At 37.6% G+C, this 24,459-nt stretch overlaps 1 protein-coding gene across 3 annotated transcripts in view; it reads right to left on the reverse strand.

The window, feature by feature from the left end:
• GALNTL6 (polypeptide N-acetylgalactosaminyltransferase like 6) overlaps window positions 1-24,459 on the reverse strand; it is a 1,725,164-nt gene that overhangs the window by 761,623 nt on the left and 939,082 nt on the right. For 2 of the 3 annotated variants that reach the window (XM_067040059.1, XM_059071079.2), the window contains exon 2: window positions 21,887-21,995. The exons of the other annotated variant lie outside the window; for it this stretch is intronic. In XM_067040059.1, coding sequence (XP_066896160.1) covers window positions 21,887-21,995 — 109 coding nt within the window. The remainder of the gene's footprint in view (window positions 1-21,886; window positions 21,996-24,459) is intronic. 3 annotated transcript variants of the gene reach the window in all.

Genomic DNA, 24,459 nt, shown 5'->3' on the forward strand with positions numbered 1-24,459 from the left:
AATTTCTAGAGTTGTAGATTTAAGGCCAGACTGATTATCTCTCCTTTATATATAACTTCTTATTTCTGCCAAGAGGCTTGAAATAAGTTATATAAACTTCTTACTAAATTCTGAAATTTTACTAACATCTGTTTAGGTGTGTCTTTTTCATCAATGTTTCCTATCATGCTTTCAATTTTGGGGCTGAAATATTTGAGAAACATATTTACTTTTAATATTTAATTTTTCTCTTGCATTTATTGGTTAAAATTTACACATCTCTTCACTGTTTTAACCTTTCTGCCCATAATATCTATTAATTTCTGCCTGTTTAATACATTTTTTATATTTAATCTTTGTCACCTAATCTTTGTCTCAAAAGTCATCATCCACACCCAACATTGGAGCACCTAAATACACAATATGCGATGCTGAGAAAACTGGACAGCTACATGTATAAGAATGAAATCAGGGCTTCCCTGGTGGCGCAGTGGTTGAGAGTCCGCCTGCCGATGCAGGGGACGCGGGTTCGTGCCCCGGTCTGGGAGGATCCCACGTGCCGCGGAGCGGCTGGGCCCGTGAGCCGTGGCCGCTGAGCCTGCGCGTCCGGAGCCTGTGCTCTGCAACGGGAGAGGCCACAACAGTGAGAGGCCCGTGTACCGCAAAAAAAAAAAAAAAAAAGAATGAAATCAGAACATTTTCTAATCCCATGAACAAAAATGAACTCAAAATGGATTAAAGACCTAAATGTGAGACCAGAAACCATAAAACTACCATAAAACAACATAGGCATAACACTCTTTGTCATAAATTATAGCAATATTTTTTGGATCTGTTTCCTACGGCAAAGGGGGAAAAAAGCAAAAATAAACAAACAGGCCCGAAATAAACTTAAAAGCTTTTGCACAGCAAAGGAAGCCTTTTGCAAAACGGAAAGACAACCTACAGGAGATAATATCTGCAAACGATGCAATTAACAAGGGGTTAATGATCAGAATATATAAACAGCTCATACAACTCAAAACCAAAAAACCAAACATCCCTATTAAAAAATGGTCAGAAGACCTGAATAAAATTTTTTCCGAAGAAGACACACCGGTGGCGGACAGGTACAGGAAAAGGTGCTTGACATCATTAATGATCAGGGAGATGCAAATAAAACCCACAAAGACTTATTATCTCACACCTGCCAGAATGGCGATCATCAAAAAGTCTACAAATAGTGAACGTTGGCAAGGATGTGGACAAAAGGGAACCCCTGTACACTGTTGGTGGGAATGTAGCTTGGTGCAGCCACTGTGGAAAACAGTATGGAGGTTCCTTAAAAACTAAAAATAGAACTACCATATGATCCAGAAATCCAACTCCTGGGCATATATCCAAAGAACACAAAAACATTAATTTGAAAAGATATATGCATTCCAATGTTCACAGCAGTATTACTGATAATTGCCCAGATATGGAAGCAACCTAAGTGTCCATCAACAGATAAATGGATAAAGATGATGTCACACACACACACACACACACACACACACACACATGAACACTACCCAGCCATCAAGAATGAAATTTTGCCATTTGCAGCAACATGGATGGACTTGGAGGGCATTATACTAAGTGAAGTAAGTCATTCAGAGAAAGACAAATACTGTATGATATCACTTATATGTGGAATCTAAAAAAATACAACAAACTAGTGAATATAACAAAAAAGAAGCAGACTAACAAATACAGAGAAAAAACTAGTGGTTACCAGTGGGGACAGGGAAGAGGGAGGGACAAGATAGGGGTGGGAATTAAGAGGTAGAAACTACTGATACTACGTATAAATTAGCTAAAAGGATATATTGTACAGCACAGGGAATACAGCCAGTACTTTATAATGACTGTAAAGGCAGTACAACCTTTAAAAATTGTGAATCACTGTTATATACCTGAAACATATAATATTCTAAATCAATTTTACCTCAATATTTAAAAACGAAAAAAAAATACCAAAAAGTCATCATCCACTACTTTTATACCTGCATTACATGTTTTAAGTTGAAATTCCCATTTTTAGTTCTAGAAAACCCTGTGCAGGGTTTAGTTGTCCTCTTTGAAAGCTTTACTGATACCGTTGCTGCTGTCTTTCAGGCTGTCTTCCATCCCCTCCCGAATCTCTCTTTCACTAGATTTCAACTCTTCTGTTGAGGGTCCCTGTTGTGTTCCTTTCTCTGGCTGTCGGCCCCCTTAGGTGACTACTGCTCCTTTTTTCTCCTGATTTTGCTGTCTCTTGGAATGCAGGTTCACCTGTTCTATCCTGGTGGCCACACCAGAATTGGTAGGAGGTCATTAAATCAACTGTCCTTATTGAGGAAGCCGTGTGAAGGCCTCCTGTTCCTCGAATTGTCCACTTCAGGGGCTCATCCACTCCCAGGAGCAGGTGTAGGAAGGAACCAGTTCACTTTCTCAGAACCCTCCAGCCTGGTATGCAGGCTTTCCCTGGCCCACACAGCATCAATTCCTGTGTCTGTTCAGGCCTGGTTGAGTCTTGTGAGGGTTAATTTTATGTGTCAACATGACTGAGCCCAGTGCCCAGATATTTGGTCAAACATTATTCTGAGTATTTCTGTTTTTTTTTTTTTTTTTTTTTTTTTTTTGTGGTACGCGGGCCTCTCACTGTTGTGGCCTCTCCCCTTGCAGAGCGCAGGCTCCGGACGCACAGGCTCAGCGGCCATGGCTCACGGGCCCAGCCGCTCCGCGGCACGTGGGATCTTCCCGGACCGGGGCACGAACCCGTGTCCCCTGCATCGGCAGGCGGGCTCTCAACCACTGCGCCACCAGGGAAGCCCTATTCTGAGTATTTCTGGATGGTGTTTTTTTGAATGAGACTGATACAGTAAGTCCCCTACATATGAACAAGTTCTGTTCTGAGAGTGTGCCCGTAAGTTCAATTTGTTCATAAGTCCAATGAAGTCAGCCTGGGTACCCAACTAACATAATCAGCTCTATAGTACTGTACTGTAATAGGTTTATAATACTTTTCACACACATAATACATAAAAAACAAACACAAAAATCAAGAAAACATTTTTAATCTTACCTTGAAAAGTACAGTAGTACCAGCTACGTCACCGCTGCATTTACACTTGCTTCCGGACATCCCAGGCTTGAAATAAAGATACTGTGCTACTGTACTCAATACAGTACTGTAAAGTACAGAAATGCACAACCACTTGTGGAGGATGCATGCACGTGACAATGTACACCAGACACATAAACTAACTTACGAGACTGGACATGCAAACGCACGTTCACATCTTTGAAAGTTCGCAACTTGAAGTTTCGTATGTAGGGGACTTACTGTATTCAAAATGGTGGACTCTGAGTAAAGCAGATTGCCCTCCATGTGTGGTGGGCCTCATCCAATCAGTTGAAGACCCCATGCAACAAAGGTTGACTGCCCCCAACAGGAAGGAATTCTTCCAGTGGATCACCTTTGGATGTGAGTTGACACCCTGTCCTAAGTCTTCAGCCTGCAGTGCTACCCCATCAGACTTTGCACTCACCAGCCTTTCACAATCACATGAGCCACATCCTTAAAATAAATCTCTCTCCATGTTGACATACACGTACTATTGGCTCTGCTCCTCTGGAGAACCCCAAAACAAACCCTGATCAACATCATCCTCACCCCAACATCTCTTTATTTCAGGATAGGTACTTGTTATATAGAATAATCAGAAGAACATAAAAACTGGCTATAGTGCAGTGTGCTTCAAGTGTCTGCTATGTTTATTGATTCCTTCTCTGAATAATGACCAAAAGTGATTCATAAGACAGGACTTGCTGTACTTTATTCCAAGTTCCTAATTTACTGTGGCCATGGGCGGTCAGTCATGTTTACTGACACACGTGGAATCACTTAACATCAAGCTGTCCTGCAGTGTTTGAGGAAACCTGGCACAGGAGCTTTAAGCCACAGAGATAACTTAAACTGCCCGGGGACTGCTCTGACCAGTGGCATCCTCACCTGTAGGGCATTCGGGTCTGGAGATACAGTGTGAGAATCAGTCATTAGCGGAAAGGAGAACAGAGGCAGCAGAAGACAACTAAGATGCAAAAGAAAGCTGCGTGCTCAGCAGAGAGAAGGAGCGCTTCTAACTGCCTGATCTTTGTGTACCTGCAAAGCTGCTCTGAGGCTGGTAATGCTTCCATGTCACCTGCTGAACTTCCCTTCTCATAATGTCCAGGAAGGATGCTTTGGAGAGTATTTTCTGCTTTTCAGCACTTTCACATTTATTATTATTTTTTAAAATAATTTTATTTATTTTTGGCTGCGTTGGGTCTTCTTTGCTGCTCGTGGGCTTTCTCTAGTTGCGGTGTGCAGGGCTTACTCTTGGTTGCTGTGCAAAGGCTTCTCATTGAGTTGGCTTCTGTTGTTGCAGAGCATGGGCTCGAGGCATGTGGGCTTCAGTAGTTGTGGCACATGGGCTTAGTAGTTGTGGCTCGCAGGCTCTAGAGCGCAGGCTCAGTAGTTGCGGCGCATGGGCTTAGTTGCTCCACGGCATGTGGGATCTTCCCGGATCAGGGCTCGAACCTGTGTCCCCTGCACTGGCAGGCAGATTCTTAACCACTGCACTGCCAGGGAAGTCCCCACATTTATTATTAAATTAAATTTCCATTAGCTGACTGAGGTAATCTGTGTGTCCATTGCTTTCAATATGAAGGAACTCATACATTACTATATTTAAAGAAATATTTAAGGCACCTTTAAACAGTGCAAAAACTTTATGGGAAATGTGCATTTCATTTAAAAAAAGTATTGCATTATTGTCAAATATATTTTGTTTATTGTTAAATAAAAATGACAAGTCTCTTTAATAAAAAGAGGTAGCATTGCTCTTTTTTGAATACTTAAAAGTAGCTTTTTCCATACATTTGTTTATGAACATGAAAAATTGTTTCACAGACATTTGTTAGTTTACTAATACTTTTACAATATTATAATTTTGATTAAAATAAGTTAAATACAATTTATAATGGTTTATATTGCTGATTAGGAGTCTATGTGTGCCTGCTTATTTTAGCACAAGCGTATGTTGAAAGTGGAAAATAGGAAGAATCATCTAACCTATATTTATAGCTATTTCCTTATTATAAGATTAATAATATTTAACCATCCCTACCTTATAGGGTTTTTTGTGAGAAACACTGAGGCAATGTGCAAAAAACCCACTGTACTGAAGTTAAGGCACTGTGCATATAGAAAGGATGAAATGAGAAAATGCCGTATAAAGTAAACAATATAGAGTTTGTAGCGAAAAAATGCTAGGTCTGTGTCATAATTATAACTCACTTTCCAAACTTAGATAATACTTTAATGACTTTGTTCTGGTTTTAAAAATACTTGCGATACATATGTCAGAGGCTTATAAAGTACCTAATTAACTTGCATAAAAATATTTCCATTATTGCAAAATGCAAGAACTAAAGATTAAATATCAATCCAATCATTTATTTATAAAACATTTGGTATAATTTCAAAAGTTTTTCCTTAAGGATTCTTGTTCTTCAAAACAAAATAAAAATATTTTGTGCATGAGTGGAATCACTACTAATAAATATACTTCAATTAATGTGTACTACTAAATTCCATTAGACAGTTAATCTAGGTCAATGTCTATTAAGTTAATTCATTCATTCTAGTCCAATAATGTATCTGGATGCCTAAGATTTAGTTGGTCACCAAGGAAGTTCAAATCATTATAAAATGCCTGATAATACTAATTCCACTGTGCTCTCCTTTGTCACTTCATACCAGTAAACCAAACACTGTATTAAGTTAAATCCCTTGACCATCAAATCTTATTTTTCCATTATTTTATGATGTCTATGTTTTATAAATAATGCAAGTTTCTTTTACATACTTTTGGGCAGAGATAATTTCCTTCAAAATTAAACAACCCTATGTTTGTTTTCTATGTCTGTGGGTCTATTTCTGTTTTGTAAATAAGTTCATTTGTATCATTTTTTTAGATTCCATATGTAAGCAACATCATAGGATATTTGTCTTTGTCTGACGTACTTCACTTAGTATGTCATCTCTTGGCCCATCCATGTTGCTGCAAATGGCATTATTTCATTCTTTTCTATGGCTGGGTAATATAGAAAATCAATTTATGGTTACCAAGGGGGAAAGGGGGAGATAAATTAGGAGTTTGGGATTAACATATACACACTACTATATATAAAAGAGATAACTAACAAGGACCTTGTATAGCACAGGAAACTATACTCAATATTTTGTAATAACCTATAAGAGAAAATAATCTGAATAATTATATATATATACATATACATATATAAAACTGCTGTACACCTGATACTAACACAACATTGTAAACTATATTTCAATTAAACACAATTAGACAACCCTAGACTTGAGCTTCTAGTATTCCCGAGGACCACTTATGCCATGTTTCTGTGACTAAGAAACTGTGCCTTATGATGATAAAGCACAGTTGCTTTCATCTGGCACGAAGGCTGTTCAAAAAGCACTGCTGGGGCTTCCCTGGTGGCGCAGTGGTTAAGAATCTGCCTGCCAATGCACAGGACATGGGTTCGAGCCCTGGTCTGGGAAGATCCCACATGCCGTGGAGCAACTAAGCCCATGTGCCACAACTACTGAGCCTGTGCTCTAGAGCCTGTGAGCCACAACTACTGAGCCCTTGTACCACAACTACCAAAGCCTGTGCACCTGGAGCCTGTGCTCCGCAGCAGGAGAACCCACTGCACTGAGAAGCCCGTGCAGCGCAACAAAGAGTGGCCCCTGCTGGCCGCAACTAGAGAAAGCCTGTGTGCAGCAGCAAAGAGCAACACAGCCAAAAATAAAATAAAATTAAAAATAAATTAAAAATAAATAAATAAATTTATTAAAAACAAAACAAAAAGCACTGCTACTCACTCAAAAAGCATCAAGTCAAACTGGGGTTCGTGGTTCTGAACCAGTGTCTGCAAAGTCCCGCACTGGGCTGTCTCCCCAGCTGGCATTTTTCTTCCCCAGTGGGTGAACACATGCATTTCCCTTAGAGCCATGGGGGCCCAGAACTCATTACTAATAAATTTATGCCAGGTCCTGGATATGAATTTTGGAGGATGTTCAAATAACCACTTGAATCTCTATGTCTTGTGCCTGAAATACAACGCCTTAATGACCACTTGAGATCAAACAAATTGGTAATTTCCCTCAAATCATGGGAAACTCAGTTATCTCAGCATTAGCATGTTGCAGAAGCTCAACTAATGTCATAATGGTGACAGAGTCCTAGGTCATCAAAAATTTATTCTCTACGTTTAGTTCTTGTATTCTTCTTCCTAAAATATATATGCTACATAAGTACATAAACTGTACAACACTAAATGTAAGGATGGCTTTGACTCCTACTGAAAAGTAAAGCCACAGCAAAAGTAGCGAATGTAACTTCTTGGAGTTTCCAGGTTACAGCCACTATTAGCAGAACTATTACCAATGGCTTTGAAGTGTAAATATTAGGTACAGTGGGCATGAGAGTTTTCTAGTGCAAGCTGCTAGGAATACAGATTTACAACTTCACACTTAACTTCAGAGCTGTACAGGAAACGGTTAAAACTGGCAAGACTAAAATTGGGTACAAGACTTCGGAAACATAAATGGCGGGCATAAAAATCAATTTAACCTTGGTCTACTTGATCCAGTTAGATTCAAATCCTTTACTTCACTACGTGTTTCTCATCCTTTCCTTATTAGCTCTTATCAAACACCACCTTGGTTCAGCAAAACATTTTCCTACCTTTTAATCATCAGGAGTCATTATCTACTCATATGACTCCTTCCAAATATAGGGCGTTTAAAGACAGAAACAATTTGAGAATAACCACAGCTACCACCATAGGAAAGATGTTTTTGACAAGGGATAAGAACAATACCGAGAGGCAAACAGGTTTGGGGAAGACGCTCACAGAATGTCTGTAATAAGAAATCCTCAAGATAGTGTTACTTGAAGTATAAATAAATATGGACACCCGAGGGAAGTTTTCTGGTGAGACTTTGTATCAACTGATGAGATTTGAAGGCATGAGAAAAATTACGACTAGGTGATTCAATCTATAATCACATGGTCACAGGCACCAAAGTTATGTGAACACAGGCAAACCTCAGAGACACTGTGGGTTTGGTTCCAGACAACCAAAGTAAAGTGACTATCACAGTAGAGCGAATCACACAAAATATTTGGCTTCCCAGTGCATTTAAAAGTTATGTTTACACTGTACTGTAATCTATTAAGATGTCTGAAAAAACAAAGAACAAACTTTAAAACTACTTTATTGCTAAAGAATGCTAACCATCATCTGAGCCTTCAGCGAGTCAACATCTTTTGGCTGGTGGAGGGTCTTGCCTCGATGCTGGATGTTGATGGCTGCTGACTGGTCAGGGCAGCAGTTGATGAAGGCTGGGGTAGCTGTGACAGTTTCTTAAAATAAGCAACTGTGGAGTCTGCCATATCCATTGACTCTTCCTTTCCTGAACGATTTCTCTGCAGCATGACATGCTGTTGCATGGCCTTTTACCCACAGCTGAGCTTTTTCAAAACTGGAGTCAGTCCTCTCAAACCCTGCTGCTGCTTTGTCCGCTAAGTTTATGTCATAGTCTAAATCCTTTGTTGTCATTTCAACAATTTTCACAGCATCTTCACCAGGAGTAGACTCCATCTTGAGAAACCACTTTCATTGCTCATCTACAAGAAGCAACTCCTCGTTCATTAGCTGTGTCATGAGATAGCAGCCATGCAGCCACATCTTCAGGCTCCACTTCTAATTCTAGTTCACTGGCTCTTTCTACCACACCTGCAGTTATTTCCTCCACTGAAGTCTTGAACCCCTCAAAGTCATCGACTTCTTCCACATTCCTGTTCATGTTGATATTTTCACCTCTTCCAATGAACCTCAAATGTTCTTAATGGCACATCTAGAATGATGAATTCTTTTCAGAAGGTTTTCAATTGACTTTGCTAAGATCCATCAGAGGAATGATTAGCTATGGCATCAATAGCCTTACAAAATGTATTTCTTGAGTAATAAGCCTTGAAAGTCAAAATTGCTCCTTGATCCATGGGCTGCAGAGTAGATGTTGTGCTAGCATGAAAATAAAATTGTCCGACTCCATCACAGCTCTTGGGTGACCAGGTGCCTACTCAAAGCACAGTAATATTTGAATCTATTTTTTCTGAGCAGTACGTCTCAACAGCAGGCTTAAAATATTCAGTAAAACAAAAAAAAAATGCAGTAAACTATGTCGTAAACAGAAGTGCTGTCATCCAGGCTTTGTCTTTCCACGTACAGAGTACAGACAGAGTAGATTTAGCATAATTCTTAAGGGCCCAAGAGTTTTGGATTCGTAAATGAGCACTGGGTTTAACTTACATCACCAGGTACATCACCTCCTAATGAGACAGTCAGCCTGCCCTCTGAAGCTCTGAAGCCAGCCGTTGACTTCTCCTCTCTTGCTGTGAAAGTCCTAGACGGCATCTTCTTCCAACAGAAGGCTATCTCATCTACACTGAAAATCTGTCATCTCATTCTTTATCTTAGCTGGATCTCCTGGATAACTTGCTGCAGGTTCTCCAACAGCACTTGCTGCTTTACCTTGAACTTTTATGTCATGGAGATGGCTTCTGTGCTTCAACCTATGAACCAACCTCTATTGCTTCAAACTGTTCTTCTGCAGCTTCCTCGCCTCTCTGAGCCTTCACAGAATTGAAGAGAGTTATTAAGGCCTTGCTCTCGATTAGGCTTTGACTCAAGGGAATGTTGTGGCTGGTTTGATCATCTACCTGGATCATTAAGACTTTCTCCAAATGAGCAGTATGGCTGTTTCGCTTTCTTATCATTCATGTGATCAACGGAGCAGCACTTTTCATTTCCATCAGGAACTTCTCCTTTGCATTCACAGCTTGGCTGACTGTTTGGCACGGAGGCTTAGCTTTCAGCCTGTCTTGGATTTTGACATGCCTTCCTCACTAAGCTTCATCATTTCTAGCTTTTGACTTAAAGCAAGAGACATGGGACTCTTCCTTTCACTTGAACACTTAGAGGCCATGTGGGGTTACTAACTGTCCTAATTTCAATACTGTTGTGACTCAGGGAATAGGGAGGCCCGAGGGAGGGAGAAAGATGGGAATGGGTGGCCATGGAGCAGTGAGAACACACAACATTTACTGATGAAGTTCCCTATCTTGTATGGGTGCAGTGGTCCATGGTACCCCCCAAACAAGTATAACAGGAATATCAGAGATCACTGATCACAGATCACCATAACAAACACAATAATAATGATAAAAATGTTTAAAATATTGTGGGAGTTACCAAATGTGACACAGGGACAGGAAATGAGCAAAAGTGTTGGAAAAATGGCGTCAACAGACTTGCTCAAAAGCAGGGTTGCCTCAAATGTTCAGTTTCCAAAAAGCATAATATCTGCCAAGTACAATAAAACAAGGTCCACATGCCTACAGATATCCATATATTGAGTATATACTACAGCCCAGACAGTTTACTTAAATAACTTAATTAACACTTAAAATAACTCTGTAATAAGCATTATCATTAAACCACATTTTACTAATGAGGAAAAAAAGGCTAATTAATCCCATGCACACTTGCCCATGGGAAGTTGATATTTCAACTTCTGCAACATATGGTTAGATTGAATTATTTTTAAAAGTTAATTTTGTCTTTTTTTTTTTTTTAAACACAAACTGAGCGCAGTTTAGCAAATCTCCTGAGATATTTCTACACTGCTATTTTCACATTGTGATACTGAAGGTATTTTTCCCTAGGTAATTGTCACTCACTTCAGTTTCAGCTAAGTTTTGTTCTGTTATTAGCCACGTAAATGACACATCTCAACAGAATGCTCCCCATCTTTTCAGTTCCAGTTTACATTTTCATTACTATACAATGAGTGTCAAAGGAAATATTTCATTAAAAGTTCATTTGAATCTAATGAATAATAATGAGTGTTATTTTGGCAATATTCCCAAAGTTGACCACCTTCCGACAAATCTCATTATGAAATTTACTGAGAACACATCATAGACGTATCAATTATACTAAATTATTAACAATAAACATTGTTCATTGTTTGTAGTAACAAAAAAGATACCAGATACTATTTTTGAGAGACATGAATGATATCGCTTATATGTGGAATCTAAAAAAAATGGTACAAATGAACTTATTTACAAAACAGAAATAGAGCCAAAGATGTAGAAAACAAACTTACGGTTACCAAAGGGGAAAGGGTGGGGGAGGGATAAATTGGGGGGTTGGCATAGACATATACACACTACTATGTATAAAATAGATAACTACTAAGGACCAGTACTATATAGCACAGGGAAAAAAAAAAAGAAAAACATGAGGCATCGATAAAAGATAACCAGGAGCCATGGTAGTTATAGCAAAACTACCATTTTGTACTTTCTGAAAGCAAAGTAGTTACAGTCTCTCCCAGATGCAGCACATTTGTTTCCCATTCCGTTTTGTTGGCAATCTTGTTCATTTATGTAGAATAAAGACATTTAAGAGCAAAATGGGTCCCTGATCAGCACTAAAGAGAGCTCTTGTTTAAAGGAACTGAGGAAAGCCTAATGTGAATCACTTTAAAGCATGGTACTTTCTTGTCTCTCAAACAGCGTTTTAATTCAGACCTTTCAGATGCTGTGTGATGGACATTCAGACTGATTAGTATGACCCCCTTAATAACTCAGATTTTGAGGTTGAAGGGGGCCTGGGATGCAATCTACAGAAGAGAAAAATAGCAGCCATGCTCACAGTATTTTCCTAACACCGGAGTGTCATTATTTAAGAAGCCCAATTCAAATGATTCAAGCTAATGTGACTCAGAGCCCTTAGGTAAGTGATTCTAATTCAGGGAGTATCAAATTTTTAACTCATTAAATAAATGCGTATGTGTACAAATATAGAGGGAAGGATAATTGCTATAAAAATTAGGTAGGGCCAAGTGATGTAGAGAGAGAATGAAAAGGACTCTTTCGCTCTATGATAATATGGTGATTGGCAGTCCTATCAAAGCAGGTGATATACTGTCTCATGACCTTAAGGAAGGGGAGGGTGGGCTGTGAAGATACAGACCACAAGTGTTTGGTCCAGGCAGCAGGAACAGCAAGTGAAATGTCCTGGAACGTATTTATCATCTTTGAGGGAAAACAAAGAGGACAACATGGCCAGTGGAGAGACCGCACATCGACCAGCGGGAGAGAAGGACAGAGCCCTGCGTCAGGGGTGGATCATGCTGTATCTCATACTTACGGAGGGGACTTGGAGTACATTTTGGATATGATGACTGGGCTTTGTATGCTTTGGAGCAGAGGAGTGAAATGATCTGATATATATTTTTAGAAGATAGCACTTGCTGTAATTTGAAGAGCTGACAGTGGGGCAGGGAGATCAGTGAAGAGGCTACTGAAATAGTTTAGGCAAGAGAGATTAATGGTCAGGATTCGACTAGCCGTGGTGTCAATAACCAGGCCATGTCATGGCACTGTGAAACCATGGCGTCACGGTTGGAGTGAAAGCTCCTGCAACTATGCTCTCACTATACAACAGCCACTGGAATTCACTTTTGCCCATCTTTTTCTTCCAGACGTTGGAGCAGTATTTGAAACATAGTGACATTTGTAAGTATTTGTCAAATAAGTGAATGAACAAATTATTAAAATGACAAGATAGTAAAAGCCTTGACTAGTCGAACCTGTAAGTACAACTAAGCAAATGGAAACAGTGAGAAGTTAAATATAATTTCACAGGATTCCTGAGGCATATAGTGGGATGTAGGAATTGATTGTGATTGTATGAGGATATAACCTATTTCAAAGAAAGAGAGAGAATATAAAGGTTGAAAATAGCTTTTTTCATGTTGAGTTCACACATACGGAAATCCAAAAATACAGTGATAAACACAGTGAAACTCTGAGTTAGAATAAAAAGAAGACTGGACAAGAAAAATCTTAAAATTTCAAAACTATAAATAGGTGGTCTCTACAAATACAAATCAGGGGTCTTACTAACGATTTCATAAATCACATGTGCAAGTGTGCCCATGCACACACACCCCTGCATCACTCTGGATGGATGACTTCAAAAATATGTTATGAGAATTCAGGAACATCACATATTAATTAAGAAACAGCAACCTATACTAATTGTATTTTCGTGTCACCATCCAGCAGAAGTTACTAGGTTCATAGTTCAGGGAAATGCCATAGGCAGGGTTAATCTTTATTTAAGAAATATATGGCATTTAAAAAAATTTATATATGGAGCAATGTCAACTGGATATCTCTTTAGTTGCTATAATGATTATACCCAATGCTTACTGAATAATGGGTCAATATCAATTTACACACCATCTTTCATAATATATCAAAAAATCTGTATTTCAGTTCTTTCCATTCAACTTTTATAAATAATTTGAATGACTGTTCAACAAGCATGCTTATTAATTTTGTGATGCAATAAAACTCAAAAGGAGAGCCAAACCATTAAGAGATAAAATCTAATGTCAATATATTCTCAAATGATGTGAGACTAACTAAATGAAATATAATGGGATCATATATAAGATATATGATTAGAAAAAATACCTAAAATATGACTGGGTTCATAGGAAATAATGAGAAAGATCATTCAGAAAATTACTTGGATGAAAGCACAAATGTATCTAGTATCAGGATATGACTTTATCTTGAAAATTTGGTTTACCTCTTCTGGGAAGCCTTCCTGAACCTGAAATGGTATGTTGGATATTATGCATCTATGGGTAAACTGGTTTGGTTAATGCTACTCCCCAAAGATGATGAAATAATAGAAACTCTGCTTTTTCAAAAACATTAGAATTCTTGTAACAATTTTTTTAAAATCCTTACAATTTACTATAACTCTAAGGGCACAGAGATACCAGAAAAGAACTCTGAGTTACACCTAAGGTCTGGGAATCTATCCTTCAACTGCTCCTTTTATATATATTTTTTCATGCAAGAACTCTCCATTTTCTCAACCTAAAGCAATCTGCAGGGTCAATGCAAGCCCTGTCAAATTACCAAGGGCATTTTCCAGAGAATTAGAGCAAATAATTATACACTTTGTATGGAAACACAAAAGACTCCGAATAGAGAAAGCAATCTTGAGAAAGAAGAACAGAGCTGAGGAATCAGGCTCCCTGACTTCAGACTATACCACAAATCTACAGTAATCGAGACAGTACGGTACTGGCACAAAAACAGAAATATAGATCAATGGAACAGGATAAAAGCCCAGAGATAAACCCATGCACCTATGGCCACCCAATCTATGACAAAGGAGGCAAGAATATACAATGGAGAAAAGACAGTCTCTTCAATAAGTGATGCTGGGAAAACTGGACAGCTACATTTAAAGAATGAAATTAGAACACTCCTTAACACCATACACAAAAATAAACTCAAAATGGATTAGAGACCTAAATATAACGCTGGATACTATAAAACTCTTGGAGGAAAATACAGGCAGAACACTCTTTGCCATAAGTCACAGCAAGATATTTTTGACCCACCACCTAGAGTAGTGAAAATAAAAATAAACAAATGGGACCTAATGAAACTTAAAAGCTTTTTCACAGCAAAGGAAACCATAAACAAAAGACAACCCTCAGAATGGGAGGAAACATTTGCAAATGAAGCAAATGATAAGGGATTAATCTCCAAAATATATAAACAGCTCACGCAGCTCAATATCGAAGAAAACAAACCACCCAATCAAAAAATGGGCAGAAGACCTAAATAGACATTTCTCTAAAAAGACCTACAGGTGGCCAAGAAATACATGAAAAGCTGCTCAACATCACTACTTATTAGAGAAATGCAAATCAAAAGCATATCACCTCACACCTGTGAGAACAGTCATCATCAAAAAATTTTCAAACAATAAATGCTGAAGAGGGTGTGGAGAAAAGGGAACCCTCCTACACTGTTGTTGGGAATGTATATTGGTACAGCTACTATGGAGAACAGTATGGAGGTTCCTTAAAAAACAAAAAACAGAACTACCATAAGACCCAACAATCCCACTCCTAGGCATATATCCACAGAAAACTGTAATTCTAAAGGATGCATACACCCCAATGTTCAATGCAGCACTATTTACAATAGCCAGGACATGGAAACAACCTAAATGTCCATAAACAGAGGAATGGATAAAAAAGATGTGGTACACATATACAATGGAATATTACTCAGACATAAAAAGGAACAAAATAGTGCCATTTGCAGAGATGTGGATGGACCCAGAGATTGTCATACAGAGTGAAGTAAGTCAGAAAGAGAAAAACAAATATCGTATAATATCACTTATATGTGGAATCTAGAATAATGGTACAGGTGAACTTATTTGCAAAGTTCAAATAAGATGAATTTATTTTCAAAGCAGAAATAGTCACAGACGTAGAGAACAAACTTATGGTTACCAAGGGGGAAGGGGAGTGGATGAATTGAGAGATTGGGACTGATATATATACACTATTATGTATAAAACAGATAACTAATGAGAACCTACTGTATAGCACAGGGAACTCTACTCAATGCTCTGTGGTGACCTAAATGGGAAAGAAATCTAAAAAAGAGGGGATAGATGTATATGTATGACAGATTCACTTTGCTGTAAAGCAAGAAACTAACCCAACATTGTAAAGCAACTAAACTCCAATAAAAATTAATTTAAAAAAGAAAAAAACAACTCTCCATTTTTCTCAAAGGTGGAAGCATCTTCACCATTTCCTCATAACTCTACTACCTCCTTTCCCCCTATATTCCACCTGCTTATATAAAAATGATTACTTAAAATACCTGATATTTCAAAAATTATCAAATATGCCATAAAGATGTAATTGTCAAAACAAAACATAAACTAACAACATCAATAAAAACACTAACAAAGACATTTGATAAAATGCATCTGGTATATTACGCTAACACACTTTTATAAAGATTATTGAGATCTCATCAGGAAGTAGTTTCTGGATTTTCATATTTTTAAGATATTTTCAGTGTTTATTAAGTAGACAGACATTGGAAAACATAACTAAAACAATATAATTAAAACATAACAAACAAATATAAAACATCAAACCACAGACCAGTGTGATGTACTTAAAGCAGTGCTTGGAAAGAAATTTAGAGTCCTAGATGCTTATTCTACAACAGAAGAAGGCTGAAATTAAGGAGGTATGAATCTAATTTTTAATTTAGACAAATATAGTAAAAGTCAAAGAAAAGAAGTAATAAATTATGACTGTAAATCAATAAGAAAAACACAATAGATAAGATGAACTATGTTGAAAATTGGTTTTTGACATAATTAATAAAATTGACAATTTCCTAGTGTAATAAGTTAAGGAGGAGTGACAAAAAAACCAAATAAATGATATTTGTAAGAAAAAGCAACATAAATTTAAGCATGACAGATATTATAAAATCTTTAAGAGGATGTTATGAATAAATGTGTTAATAAATAGGAATATTTTAAACCAGGAGTGAAAAATCTTTGCTCCAAGATAAGTCCAGTCCAGATAATCTTCACCCACAAGATCGTTAACTATTAGTAAATAAATAATTCTAATATACCACAAGCAATTACAAAGTGTAATTGTAATTACAAAGTGTAATTACAAAGTGTAGAAAGATGAGGGGTATTAGTCGAGTCATTTTATGAAACCATCATTACACCGTTACCAAAACTTGACAAGGATTCTATGAGAAAGAAAAATTCATGGCCAATATTCACTCATGACTAAAGATGTGAAATTGCTAAAATAGTAGCAAACTAAATCCAGTAATAAATAAAAAAATAAATAAATCCAGTAATAAATAAATCCAGTAATAAATAGTCAGATTTAGTAATAAATAAAAAGTCAGATTTTATGTAATTTCATAGTTTGATTTCTATTAGAAACCAATAGGTACAACACACTCAAAAACATAAAGGAGAAAATGTATCTTATTTCAATACATGCAAACAAAAACAATTTTGTTTAAAATCAACATTCATTTAGGTGTAAAAAAAGTAAATCTCTCAGAAAGTCATATCCAGAAGGCCTAGTAAATAGGGTACAGTACATTTTCATTAAGTAGACTAAATGCTAAGACAGTATCTAATTTGCTATTGTCAGAACCATAACAAATCAAAAGCAGCCACCAACACCCACTGGGCAACATGATACTCGAGTCCCTAGCAAGTGCAGAAACAGAGTAAAAATAACCAAATTTATAAGGTCTAGGATGGAAAAAATTTTAAACACTGTCACTACTCACAGATATTATGAGTATCTACGCTAACAATCCAAAATAACTTATGGGTAAATGATTATAATTCATAAAAGAGTTTAGAATGTTTTCTAAATTTGGGTCTATATTTAAAAATTATTAACCTTTCTCTATACCAGCTACAAATAGTTCAGAACTTCAATAAGATCAACAACATGCTCAATACCCATATAATGTTAGTTTTCTAGGAATAACACTGAAAATGTCTGAGAATCAAATTACAAACACACCCGCTAAAGATAACAAATAAGCACCAAAAAATATAATGATATACCACAGAATGAATAATTTAATATTGAAAAAAATGTAAATTATTCCCTAATTTATCAATAGACTTAATACAATTCTAAAATTCCAATATTCTGTGTGTATCTGCATACTGTGCAACAAGTCTGACAAGTTGAATCTAAATATTTAAAGAAAATCCTAATGTTAAGATTGGCAAAACATTCCCAAGAAGAAAAGCAAAGAAAGCAGAATGAACTTCACCAGATATCGACAATTGTTATAAAGATATAGCACATAAGATATTATTTCATTAGCTCTAAGTTTTTCACTCATGGAACAGAACTGAGAAACCAGAATGAGAACACACAAATATGGAAACTTTTTATAATAGAGTCAACACTGCTGATGGATGTGGGAAAAGATACATTTTCTAATAAATGGTGCTGTTGATTGGATATCTAACTAGGTAAAACCTAAATAAATATTGGGCCCCTACCTCACAGGATATAAAAATGAAGATGAGCTGCATTTAAGACCTAAATGTAAAAAGTAAAATTCTCAAGCTTAAAAAGACAATGTAGAACAGCAATTAAGCCTATCCTTTAAAAACTATTTGTAAATTTGACTAAAACAAAATTAAGAACTTCTACTCATTAGGCAATATATAGAGTTTTTAAAAAATACATACAAAATGTGGGATACGATATTTTCACCACGTACAACTGATGAAGGATATTATTCAAAAAAATTAGGAGCACTCTGTGGATCAATAAGAAAAATAAAGAAATAAAAAAACTGGAAATAGAAATGAATAGGACTTTTACCTAAGAGAAGGCACAAATGGCCCATAAGCACAAATAAGAGATCAACTACATTAAAATTAGCAATATGCAAATTTATGTGACAATGAGTGAGTATTTCATATCACAAAATTGGGAAAAATGAAAAGTCAGCCAGTAATATTAAGTGTTGACAGGATGCAGAGCAATGGGAATTCCATCCGTTACTGATTGGAGTGAAGTCAGCATATAAACTTTGAAAAACAGTTTGTCACATACTACATTATATAACTGAAACGTGCATTCCTCAGACATGCAAATTCTACTATTAAATATGTATGAACAGTAAGAAAATATTGTCTCTACCTCAGAGCCATGCGCAAGAATACTTAGAGCAGTGTCATACATAACCCAAACCTGGGAACTCAGAATGTTTACGAAGTGGAAACCATTGTGGAAAATTAAACAACAGGGCATACACCCAGAGAAAACCATAATTCAAAAAGACACATGCACCCCAATGTTCACTGCAGCACTATTTACAATAGCCAGGTCATGGAAGCAACCTAAATGCCCATCGACAGACGAATGGATAAAGAAGATGTGGTACATATATACAACGGAATATTACTCAGCCGTAAAAAGGAACGAAATTGGGTCATTTGTAGAGATGTTCATGGACCTAGTGACTGTCATTCAGAGGGAAGTAAATCAGAAAGAGAAAAACAAATATTGTATGTTAATGCATATTATGTGGAATCTAGAAAAATGGTACAGATGAACTGGTTTGCAAGGCAGAAATAGAGACACAGATGTAGAGAACAAATGTATGGACACCAAGGGGGGAAAGCGGGGCGGGGTGGTGGTGGGGGGAAAATAATCTTTTGAAGTCTTATAATTTCCATTTTGGAGTTCACCCATTTCATTAAAAGTTATCTGCTTTACTGATAAAAATGATTTTATATTTAGTTCGGGTGAAGGGAGGGGATAGAATGGTACAATGAGACCATTGTCATAATACATGTTTAAAAAACCTAGGAGTTTAAAGATTTGAAAAGTTTATATAAAAAAAAGGAAATTAAACAACAGTTACAACGAATCAACTAGAAGTGCACACCCAAGAATGGATCTCAAAAATAATTTTGAATAAAAGAAGAAAACCATACTATATGATTCAATGTTTAGATAAAGTCCAAACAGGCAAAATGCAACAATATTTGTTTAGACATAAGAAATTACAGAGAAAAGTGAGAGTGAATACAAATTTCAAAACTTGGAGGAGACAGAATAGTACCAATGACCCTTTTTCTTGGCCTGCTTATTGGGAAGAGATATTTATCTTATTTTGACTTCATAACTGCATGTGTGTTTGTGTGTGCCTATTTTATTTAGGTTATATTCTACAGTATTTTTAAAAAATGATAAATGATAGTCTATTGCACTTTTCATGTATCTTCCAGTGAATCATATACATACTAGCATTTAAAAGTATTTTAATTGCACACAAAATTTGTACTTTAGGAAACTTGTTTTATCACCAGTTTTCTTTGTAGGTCAATATCCCTTGCCCTGAGCTCTGATGAGAAAATTTAAGGTACATTTTTCCAGGAGGCAGAAAGGGTAGTACGTAGCAGAAATAAATGTGAAGTATTGGATTTTGTGTCCAAAACGCATTGGCACAAGCAAAGGATAGGCACATCAAATCAAGTGAAAGTAACTTAGATGGAAAAATAATTCCAGTTTTCATTGGTGGCGTTTATAATATGTGCAAATAATTGGCCAATTACTTTATAGTATCTTTAATCCTTACAGCAATTCTGCAAAGTAGAACATCAGACAGATAAATTGACTTGCCACTTACACAGAAAAGCTAGGATATGAACCCAGGTGTGTCTCTCTCCCGTATGTTCTCTTGCCATTACTTCATTTTGCCCAAATATTATCATTTGATGTCTGATGGTGGGGTGTAATGGAGCATAAGACAACCTACTTTTAATCCCTCTCTACAAATTATTGGCTGTTTGACCTTGGATAATATTTCATGAATCCTTAAGAACTCATTTCTTTTTCTTTCCTTTTTTCTCTTTACAAGTTGGGGAGTCTAATACTTATCTATCAAAGTCATTGTGAAATTTAAATAAAATACACATGCAAAGCCCCTAGTACAAAACATCTATTCAATTATTATTATTTTTATTATTATTATTAACTTGCGGTTAAATTATGAGAACGTCTCCCCAAACTTTCAGCATCTTGTGGTTAACAAAAGAAACAGATGGTTGGATGAATACAGGGCTGATCAAGCCAACAGAGGAAAAAGAGCAGAGGAGTCTGGACAAGGAAGGATCCGGGTAAGGAGCTTGCCTTTGTCACTGTTCACGGAGTCATGCCAAGGTCGGAGGGCAGATGTCATATGGAAGAGGCTGATGCTCTGAGGGACAGGGAATATTCTTATGACAAGCAGGGGGGTAGGGGACTGTCTTCTTTGGAAGAAAGGAATGAAAGAAGAAAATGCAAGACTCTACGTCAAGCACACCTGATCCAGAGCTGAGAACACCCAAAGCCCTGAACACTGTCGTAACTATCTGAATATCTCACTCCTGTCTTCCTGGGGAGAGAAGTCAGGAGGAAGGCTGGCCAGGAGAACCTCAGCCTGTGGCTACTCGTGATTCTGCTGCTGATTTGATCTGGGATGCACCATTTCCGCGTTGCTAAGATGTCTTTACCAAACCATAGCTTCTCAATTGCTGGGATATCCTCACCGTGACAAAAAAAAAAACCAAAACAAAACAAAAAACAAACAAAAAAACCCAACAGAGCTCCTTTGGTTGAATAATAGAATATGGACTTCCTGTCATCGGGAAGGTTATTACCTTCACTTGGTTATTACGTCTATACTCTTCCGAATCCCTGCTTCCAACAACCAAGCCCTTCCAGAGGGACATGATTTTTCCTGTCACTTTTCCAAGAAGTAAAATGTTTCCTCTATCCCTAGCCTACGACTAGAATCGGCTATGCACAGACAGACCTACTGGATCCCACTGAACTGCCTGTTTGCCCAGGTATGGCCAACTTCAGGTCCCCGGCTCCTCTGATCCACCGGGCAGCGTCTAGAACTGCGGTCCTCCTTCCATCCTTGGCCCAGCCAGTTAGATACACCACAGCCCTAATGAGCGAATCTAGCTCAAGATACATGTGTTCCAAGGCAAGTCTCACGAATAAATCCAAGATACCCCCCAGAAATGACTGAAAGACACTCTGCAAGTATAAAGCACGGCGGATTTCTAAAACTCGAACGACCTCTGTTCAGCTCATATTGTAAAGGCTATTCATTATTTTTTTTCCTCTCTCTGAAATTTGAAATTGTTTTGGTTCTGCCCAGCACTGACCTCCAATGTCCCCATGAAACCGACCTTACCGGGTGCAGAAGAAACACTAATGAGAGATCCTGTAAGTGACAAAGCAAAGTAGCACTTTGGGGTGCACTGAGCTCCATACCTGAGCGCATAGCCTCTCTCTGAATGCTCCAATAGTCATGCCAGTCTTTTCTTCTTAAACCATCTGTCCATGCATAGAACTGCCCGTCTCCCAGGCCCAGTGGAAACGTCTGTGGGAAAGGAAAGCATTCAGAGCATAAAAAGGAGGTCCTTCCTTTCGCATGGCACGTAAACACAGCCAGGCACATCCCAGGCAATCAAAGAAAACGCGAATAAGTGATCCTCCTCAGTCTACTGAAGAGGAAGCTCTCGCTAGCGACCCGATGAATACACGTTTTGAAACCTTTTTCCGCTTTAAAAATAAGAGCACGTGTTGCACACAGCACCTACCGTTTCCAATTTCATTTCATCCAGAGACATTAATAATTTAGCGTACCACCTCGTCTGAGCATAAACGCCTAGCTGTTTTCACTGGCCCCAAGTGTAAAGAGTAGTAGTATTGATTTTGTATCATGGAAACACTTTTGTCTGTGATTTGTACAATTTTACTTGTTTTGACCGAGTATATTTGAACGGCCTGGTGACAATATTAGCGAGCGTTTATTGAATGCTCACTGTGTACCAGGTACTGAGTTGGGTACTCAGTGTACAGAAGATCCTTTGGGCTTCATCATAGTCTTTGGTTGTAAACCTTCATTTTTCTGCTAATTAATCGAAGGCCCAGAGAAGTAAAATAACTTGAATGAAACCACAGGGGCCAAGTCCGGACTTGGACCAGTTCTATGAAGACCGACATTGTGTTCCTAATAACTATTAAATACAAATATTAAATAACAAATATTAAATACCTATCACCTAGATCTCTGTCAAATTATGGTCCGTGGTTATGCTTACAGTTGAAATTATCACAAAGTCAACAACTGTAGTCACAACATGTTTTATGCTTTAGTAAAATTCAATATACTCTAATGTCACCTTGAAAATTATTTCTGTGTGCATGGCTGAAGCTACTTCTCTCTTTATGGTGTTTATTTTGGTCACAAACAAAAAACTGTTTTGAATGAAATATATTTTCACAATCTTAACAGTTAAGATAATGTAAAACAAATGTTTTCATAGTCACATACCATTTTTTTATTTGGTTCATTTTTGGAAATAAATAAAACAACAGAATAAAGAGAACACTGTTGAAAGTTTCAATGTAAAACAAAAATAATTTCAGTGAGGAAATTTTACCCTAAGAGCCCTTCCAAGGCAAGTAAAAGTTCTTACTTCTTGTTTTAAAACACTACAATGACTGTGCTTATGAAAAAATTATCTACCTTGGGTCCATCTTTATAGCTTATAAAGGATCAACTTGTTTTGAAAGAATAAAAATGGACTTAATATTTAAAAAGGTAGTTAAATCAGAAGACAGATTTTTTCCAGATCAGGTGACTATTATCTGTATACTTTTTAAAAAAAATTGTTCATAATAGTGGTGAGTTCAGGAAAACAACAGAGGAATAAACAAAGGATGAGAGTGAGTTTATATAAAATATTAAGAATAAAAAGGAAACATTTTCAAAGGAGGATGACAAGAAAGAAAAGATGGAAAAATTAACAGAAAATATAAAAATAAAAGAAAATGGAATAAAACAATTTGGGGGTTATAATAGCAATACTAAAAAAAACTCATGCATTTTTTCTGATCAATATTGCTTTTATAATTAGAAATTTTCCCAAACTCAGCTGTGAATGGGAAGTTTTAAATAACCAAATAACTTTAGAATACAAAGCCCATGTTTTGTCTCAGCCATGCATTTCCAATGATGAGTGCTAAGCAATCATAGAAATCTTACAGATTTAGATAATGCTGATTTATAATAAACATCACCTTCAGATCAAAATAGGTAATTTCAAAATAAACTTTGCCATGAAACCTGGAGATGTTCTTGTGTAAACTCTGAATATGCAAAGCTCTCTCTGATTACCTGTTGGTTTACAAGCCAGCCCCCCACTGCACCCCCAAACATGGAGGGCAAGGAGAGAAGGAGAGAGGCAGACCCTCCAGACGGGCAGGGGGTGGGTTTAATATGCAGGGAACTTACACATGAGGCTTGTCCTGCAAAGACAACTTGATCTCTGCACCCGTCTGCCTGAATCTTAAAAGTTTATAAAGAGGCCTTAACTGGGTCCAGTCACCATTCAGCCCAGACGGTCTCTACATCACTTTACCCTCTCAAGTCTGCATCCTTGAAACTGGTTCCCGCCTTGGGAACGGGTGGCGGATGTCCCTTCCAAGGACAGGGGAAGGGTGAGGAGCCTCCCATCACTCAGGTCCAGCTGGCAGGTGGACCAGCTGCCATGACCTCCTGGTGACCTCCTCCAACACCCCACCCCTTGAGACAGGCTCACATGACCTCTTTTGCAGTGTGCACTGAGCGGGTCTGCAAGGGGTCTTTTGAGCCTGGAGGTGGCTCCAGGCGGCCGTCTGACTGCACTGCAGGCAGAGACCTCTGCAGCAATACAGGTACAGGCAAGAGAAGACACAGGTCAAGATGATCCTCAAAACCATAACGCTTCGCTTCCACCAAGAGCCCTGTGATTCGAACCACTGGTTTATGAAGTCCTCTAGGCTGGGGTCTGATCACG

This window comes from Kogia breviceps, chromosome 8 (assembly GCF_026419965.1).
Source record: "Kogia breviceps isolate mKogBre1 chromosome 8, mKogBre1 haplotype 1, whole genome shotgun sequence".
Classification (NCBI taxonomy): Eukaryota; Metazoa; Chordata; class Mammalia; order Artiodactyla; family Physeteridae; genus Kogia; species Kogia breviceps.